This window comes from Trachemys scripta, chromosome 12 (genome assembly GCF_013100865.1).
Source record: "Trachemys scripta elegans isolate TJP31775 chromosome 12, CAS_Tse_1.0, whole genome shotgun sequence".
Lineage (NCBI taxonomy): Eukaryota > Metazoa > Chordata > Testudines > Emydidae > Trachemys > Trachemys scripta.
The window spans coordinates 35498613-35506121 of NC_048309.1; the positions used below are offsets into that span (position 1 = coordinate 35498613).

At 52.7% G+C, this 7509-nt stretch overlaps 1 protein-coding gene across 1 annotated transcript; it reads right to left on the minus strand.

Annotated features, from left to right (window-relative positions):
• Nucleotides 1-208: 208 nt before the first annotated feature.
• Nucleotides 209-6471, minus strand: LOC117885803 (mast cell protease 1A-like). Its single transcript, XM_034787269.1, has 5 exons — nucleotides 6338-6471; nucleotides 3746-3902; nucleotides 3161-3296; nucleotides 1402-1662; nucleotides 209-858 (listed from the first exon to the last, which is right to left on the minus strand). The coding sequence occupies exons 1-5, from the start codon at nucleotides 6396-6398 to the stop codon at nucleotides 709-711; spliced, it is 765 nt and encodes a 254-aa protein (XP_034643160.1). The 5' UTR covers nucleotides 6399-6471; the 3' UTR covers nucleotides 209-708.
• Nucleotides 6472-7509: the final 1038 nt, after the last annotated feature.

Genomic DNA, 7509 nt, shown 5'->3' on the forward strand with positions numbered 1-7509 from the left:
GCGGCATTTAATTGCTCCTTCCACTGAGGCTGAAAGAAGACTGCTTTGTGCATCCATTGACTTCAACCAGGCCTGTGATTGTCCACAGGTAGGTTTGGCAAAATTCCATATGTATTAGTTTAGTGTTTCAGCAGATAATAACTATGTTTATTTTAAACATTTTTTTTTCAATTTTTATTAATTTATTTTTAAATTTTCACAATTGCAGGAAATTGTGGGGATGACAGACAATGGGGGGCTGCCAGACAATAATTATTGCATGACAGTAGATGTTTAGATTCCCAATGTCAAAGCTTTATAACGGTTAAAATACAAATGGTCAACATCACATGTCAAAATATACAAAGTACATATCCTGAAATCAAACTGAGCCATTCTCAAGCAGCATTTTCATTACTTTGCCTACATGTAAATTTCTATTACTTTCAATGGAAGTATTTTTTCATCGGTTTGTGTGTGAGCAGCGAAATTGATGTTTGCCGACTTTTGCCAATAAAAATCGAATCCTTCCAAGCCTATCAATATATCAGAGACCTGCTGGAAGGCAGCCACGGCCACTTTCCTGTTTAACATTAATAATATAGCGCCTAGATACTACGGTAATGGGCAGCAGTGTAAAACCCTCAGGAAGGCTATTTGGACAACTCTGTTTCAAACAGGGACATGAGGTCCATGGGCAATGTCCTTCTCTCTTGGTGTGTGTCTTAATTACTGCTGGAACAAGCGCATCTGTCGCCTAATCCACGGGACGAATTTAGTAAGCCGTGTGTATATCGCAGGTGGAGAACCGTCCACTCGTCCATAGGAAACAATGCCCTGGGGTACCCCGTTACACACCAGGGGACCCCCGGAATCCCCCTTCAAACACAAGAGAGAAACGAGGAGTGTTAGAGGATAAAGTAGTCCCCAAAATACTTGTGGTAATGTGACAGGAAAGAAAAGGCTGAGACTGACCAGAAGGAGGAATGGGACATGGGGCCTATCCCCTCTAGGGGGCATTATCTCTGATCCAGCCCCAGGGCAGGGCACTGGCTGGCTCAGGGGTGGGGAATGGGACACGGGTCCTGTCTTCTCTAGGGGGCCCTGGCTCCCATCCGGCCCAACGGAAGGGACTGGCGGGCTCAAGGGGGTGTGGAATTTGACACTGGTCCTGTCTTCTCTAGAGGCATCTGTCTCCAATCCAGCTCCAGGGCGGTAGCTGGCTGGCTCAGGGGGGCTGGGAATGGGACACTGGTCCTGTACCCTCTAAGTAGCACTGACTCCCATCTGCCTCCAGGGCAGGGACTGGCTGGCTCAGGGGGTGGGGAATGGGATGGGGCCTTTCCCTTCTAGGGGGCCCCGTCTCCCGTCCGGCCCCAGGGCAGAGACTGGCGGGCTCAGGAGCGTGGGATGGATATTTACCATGTAAGCCGATCCCCTCTGGAAGGGCCTCCCTGCACACAGCATGCTGGCGTGCTCATAGCCAGGATAAAACATGGTGCACGTGTCCTCATCCAGCACCTGCACTTGCACTTCATGCAGGGTACTAGGGGGCATAAAGGCATTCGGGCTAGTGAGACCCCATCCGGCTACCAGGCACTTCTCCTCTGCTTTCGGGGTGGAATGAGCTGAGGGCAACCTGAGCAGCTTCACCTCCTTCGTCACCTCCACCTTCTTCTCCAGCTACTCCGGGGGGAGAGAAAGGGTTTGGGATCAGCCCGGCTGCTTGGCTGGGGTATAAGTGTGAAAACCTCCCCTTAGGACCCACTCCAGGACACCCAGGACGGAGTTAGTCTGGGGACCAGCTACCCCTCCAGCTCAGGCAGAAAAGACTGGGGGGGCCACGAGAGGGAGGAGCTAGGGCTGGAGAGGGAACAGCAGCGTGGAGGGGATGCAGCAGGGGATGGTAGGAGCAGCCCAGGGGATAGTGGGGACTGGAAGTGATTCCCGCGAGGGACTGAACCGGAAAGGTCGGCTGGTAGGAAGCTACGCACCTGGACTAGCGGCACAAAGAGGGAGGAACTGGAGGAATATCCAGCCCGTACTATCTGCTTGAGCTAAGGTGAGGCTAATAGGAAGAGATGTCCCACCTCAGCATAAGGTCTCCAAGGGATGGAGAATCCATCACATCTCTAGCTCAGTTGTTCCAATGACTATTTCCCTCCCAATACAAACCCAAGCCAGATTTCTAGCCCAAATTTGTCCAGCATCAGCCCTTGGTCAGCCGGTCTAGTCCTGCCTAGGACAGCGAGGATGAAGAGCCCCTACCCTCAGAAAGCCCTACAGAGTCCTACAGCCTGGGGTCAAGTCCTCTTCTCCCCTACAGTAACCTCAGAAGATCGATCTCCTTGGAGCTCTACCTGCCAGGCCATGTCTCCAGATCTCGGAGTGTTCTTGAAGCTCGTTCCAATTTGCCAACGTGCTGTGTGAGGTATGGATGCCAGAGCTGGCCACAGGCTCCAGTCATGGTCTTCCCATGGCTGTATCATGAGGGGACCCCACCTCTCTGCTCCTACTTGCTATCCCTCGGTTTACACACCTAAGGACGGCATCTGCCCGCTTAGCTCCAGCNACATCTCTAGCTCAGTTGTTCCAATGACTATTTCCCTCCCAATACAAACCCAAGCCAGATTTCTAGCCCAAATTTGTCCAGCATCAGCCCTTGGTCAGCCGGTCTAGTCCTGCCTAGGACAGCGAGGATGAAGAGCCCCTACCCTCAGAAAGCCCTACAGAGTCCTACAGCCTGGGGTCAAGTCCTCTTCTCCCCTACAGTAACCTCAGAAGATCGATCTCCTTGGAGCTCTACCTGCCAGGCCATGTCTCCAGATCTCGGAGTGTTCTTGAAGCTCGTTCCAATTTGCCAACGTGCTGTGTGAGGTATGGATGCCAGAGCTGGCCACAGGCTCCAGTCATGGTCTTCCCATGGCTGTATCATGAGGGGACCCCACCTCTCTGCTCCTACTTGCTATCCCTCGGTTTACACACCTAAGGACGGCATCTGCCCGCTTAGCTCCAGCCTTGTGCTGGGTTGGTTTCCCCATGACCCCGAAGTCCCTTCCAGAGTCGCTGCTGTGCAGAATACAGCCCCTGTCCTGTCAGTGTGGGTGACACTCAGCGTCCCCAGAGGGGCACCCTCGCATTGCAGCTGTCTGCATCAAACCCAGGGTGGGGCTCCCGGTACCTGCAGAAGCAAGAGGTCGTTGGTGAAGGGGTCCCTGGTGAATTCTGGGTGGGGGATGATGCGTCGCACACGCAGGCGCTGCTGGGTTTCCTCCGGCTCGTGGACATTGTGGGCTCCGAGGATGACTGTGATGTTGCTGATAAATGGGGAATAAAGTGCCACTAAGGAGGAAGGAGACTGACCCGGCTGGGAGCTGCGGGGATGCCTGGGTTCCTTTCCCTGTCCCAGTCTCTCCCAGCTTGGCAGCTCAGAGCTCTGGGGCCCCCTACGGGTGAGGGGCCTACACTGCCCTCCTGGATGCCTGGGTCCCAGTTGCTGTCCGAGCCTCTCCCCACTTGAGTTGGGAGTTGTGGGGCCCCCTAGGGGTGAGGGCCCTTTATTGCTGTCCTGGATACCTGGGTCCCCCAGTCTTTCCCCACTGGGGCTGGGAGCCGTGGGGCCCCCTAGCGGTGAGGGCCCTGCACTGCCACCCTGTTCCCAGTCCCTATCCTGATCTCTCCTCCCTGAAATCTGGGAACTGAGAGGTCTAGGGTCGCCCGGGGTGCCACCCCACAGGCCTGGGTCTCATTCCCTGTCCCCGCTTACCCTGCAATACAGCTGCAGTGAGCAGCCGTCAGGACAAAGTCCTTCTTCACCAACAGCCCTCCGCACGTCTGTGTATTCACCGGGCCCATGCTCACCTCCAGGTAGGCCATGTAGGGTCTGGAGTGTGGCGAAGATACGTTCCCACCGATGATCCACCCTGAAAGAGCAACCCCCACCCCAGCAAGAGTTAGTGGAGAAGGGGGTTTGGATTGCCATGACCAGGCTGAGTCCCCGCTGCCCTCTGCTGGACACAATCAGACCTGTTGAGCCCTGTGTCATACACCTTGAGTGCATGCCAGAGAGGGAGATGAAGCCAGGTGTGGGGGGAGTGTGACATACCCTGTGTGCAATACAGACCAATGAGTAGCTGTGTCACCCCTACCCTCTAAGCGGTGTGCCCTTTGCAATGCCTTGCTTCTGACAGCCTCCAGTCTGGATCCTCACAAACAGCCTCCAGGTTTAAGTCACTCCCAGCTGTGTCTGTGTGTGCTGCTGCCAGCCAGACAGCCACACCTTGTCTCTTGCCAGCCATGGGTATGCTGCAGGGTGACCCCAACGCAGCCCTAGTCTGAGATTTTCCCCCAGAAATGCCCTGTATCACCTGGACAGTACCAATGATATCAAGTCTGTCATTTTATTAATATAAGTGACATGCACAAATCCCGATGCCCCAAGTGGAGTTTCTCAGACACTTCAGTTCCAACACACTGGATCAGATAAAACAATAAACCAAGTTCATTAACTACCCAGAGAGACATTTCAAGGGAGTCTGAGTCATGAGGCATAAATTTCAGGAATGGTTACAAGAACAACAAAGCTCAAACGCAATTGGTGCCTAACTTAAGAAACTGGGTTAAATTCAAGCAAAGGTTTTCTCACCGTGTGCTCTCAATACTATTACCGGCCAGACTTCTTAGGCCAGGACCCCTTCTGTTTAATGGCTGCTTCCTTTGTCCCTTCTCATTCAGTCAATGGAGGGACACAGAGAGAGGGGAGCTGGGAACAAGGTGACAGGCCGTCTCTGTGGACGGGAACTCCAGGCTTTTTCTTTGCTAAGATGTAGATTTTTTTGCCCCTGCCCACTTTCCTGCCAAAGAACGGCCACTTAGCAGCTGATGGCCCATCAGTCTTGTTTACACCAGGCTTTCTCTCTAGTTTGGCCACGTGTTTTAATAACACCAGAGACTGGAATCTTATAACTTCACTTCAATGTTACCACACATATTTAACTAGGACAATAATGAGCAGCAAATTATGCATTTTCAAATGATACCTCACAAGGCATGCTGTGTACAGAGATTACTACAATAGTGGACACAGGGTTATATTCTGTGATAGAGAGAGACAAACAGACAGACGGACATACGGGTGTCTTTGCGGATGGATAGATACACACCTGTCTCTGTGTCTATATGACAGACAGATGGGGTGCGTATGGGGATGGATCTCCAAGGCATCTCACATGCTAGGGGTCAATATGTTTGTCATGGTGGCTGAGTGACCCTGCCCTATAGGAGCAGATGTGCCCTCGGCCCACGGTGGGTACCCCTCACACCCAACTTCTTTGGGCAGCTCTGCAGTGATGCCAACCAGGTCCCAGATAACTGAATGTTGGGAACCATTAAGAAAGGGATAGACAATAAGAGAGAAATATCATATTTCCTCTATATAAATCCATGGTAAGCCTACATCTTGAATACTGTGTGCAGAGCTAGTCGCCCTCTCTCCAAAAAAGATATATTGCAATTGGAAAAGGGTCAGAAAAGGGCAACAAAAATGATTAGGGGTATGGAACGGCTTCCATATGAGTAGAGATTAATAAGACTGGGACTTTTCGGTTTGGAAAAGCAACAACTAAGGGGGGATACGATTGAGGTCTATAAAATCATGACTGGTGTGGAGAAAGTAAATAAGGAAGTGTTATTTACTCCTTCTCATAACACAAGAACTAGGGGCTACCAAATGAAATTAATAGGCACCAGGTTTAAAACAAACCAAAGGAAGTATTTTTTCACACACTGCACAGTCAACTTGTGGAACTCCTTGCAGAGGATGTTGTGAAGGCCAAGACTAGAACAGGGTTCAAAAACAACTAAACAAATTAATGGAGGATAGGTCCATCAATGGCTATTAGCCAGGATTGGCAGGGATGGTGTCCCTAGCCTCTGTTTGCCAGGAGCTGGGAATGGGTGACAGGGGATGGATCACTTGATGATGACCTGTTATGTTCATTCCCTCTGGGGCACCTAGCACTGGACATTGTCAGAAGACAGGATACTGGGCTAAATGGACCTTTGGTTTGACCCAGTATGGCCATTCTTGTGTCCCCCTGCTGGCCCCAGATAAAGGATCCTCCTCCCCCTTCCCCAGCTGCTCCCACTCCTCCTGCACCCAGCATGGATGGCCAGTCTTCACCACGCCCCAGGGCCATGTGGTGACCTTCATAGCCTGTGGGGCTCCCGTGCTTTGAATGCCAGGGAAGAGGCTTGACCTCAGGGGACCTCACCCTTCTGGGGAACAGCTGTGCCTGGACTGGGGACGCCCTGATGAGCTCCTCATGCGGCTGGGGTCACCATGCCCCCCAGTACTCACCAGCTTGAGCCCTGAGTGGCAAGAGGACGGCTGCAGGAAGCAGGAGCAGCAGCAGCAGCATTGTCAGCACCGCATCAGAGAAGGTGCGTCTGACTCAGCCCTGGGGTCTTATAGCCACAGCTGGGGACAGGAAACCTCAGGGTCAGACTCAGCTGCTGGGTAGCTCTCTGGAGGCACTGCTAAGCTGGCAGGGGAAAGGGCAGGCCTGGCTCAGTCACATCCTCACCACAGCTGGGCAACATCTGGAGACACTCAGCACCTGGAGCCCTGCAGCCTCTGGCAACAGGCACATCTGGGTACATGTGGACACATCTGGAACTGGGCCGGGGGAGGAGAGTTACATGCTAATAGAGTCTCAGCTGTCCCCTGCCCCTCCCCAGCTAGGTGCTGTGTTGGTGGAGGCTGTGGTTAACCCTGTCTCATCTCAGCTGCAGATGGGAACTCGGCCCTTTGTTCTTTCTCAAGCGTCTCTCACCACTAGGGTGAGCAGGGCCAGGGGGATGACTCAGATCAGACACCCCTGCATTGTGGGGTCTGTGAGAGCAATGTTTCTGAGAAAGCCCTTGATCAGGCTGGGAGACCAATGTCTGTGATTCTCAACCACCCCCTGAACCAGCCAGTCCCCTGCCTGTGGCTGGATCAGAGCCAGCACCCCTTAGAGGGGAAAGGCCCCAGGCCCCATCCCCCTCCACCCAAGCCAGTGGGCCAGATCCTCGGCTGGAGTCAATCGGCTGGAGCTCTGCTGGAGTCAATGGGGCCAGGGCTCCAGCTGAGGTCCATTGGACCTAGCAGTGCAATAACACGCAGTGTAACTGACAGCACTTACGGCTCCTGCCTCCCAAACAGTGAGCAAACCTCGCGGCATTTGTTCCACATTAGGAGGCAGAATCTGTTTAACAGCATTGCCCTGAAGAAAGAGAAGGAAACGCTGTGAAGGTGGAAAGATGTTTATCTCGCTGCTGCAGGGATGTTCGTACAGCCAGAGAAATAACGGCCAGACGGGACCGATGGATCATTTCTTCTGCCCTCCTCTACAGCACACTTTAGGAAAGCTGTGGATAAATTGTGAGGGCAGGTTAAAAAAACTAGGCATGTTAATCTGGAGAAAAGATGAGAGGGGAGGACCTGATACCAGTCTGTAAATCTGTGAAGGCCTGTTATAAAATGGACGG

Coding starts and splice junctions, on each gene's coding strand:
- LOC117885803 (XM_034787269.1), bottom strand. CDS start 6,398: ATGCTGCTGCTGCTGCTCCTGCTTCCTGCAGCCGTCCTCTTGCCACTC. Junction 3,903..6,337: donor GCCACTCAGGGCTCAAGCTG/GTGAGTACTGGG, acceptor TTGCTCTTTCAG/GGTGGATCATCGGTGGGAAC. Junction 3,297..3,745: donor CACTGCAGCTGTATTGCAGG/GTAAGCGGGGAC, acceptor CCCATTTATCAG/CAACATCACAGTCATCCTCG.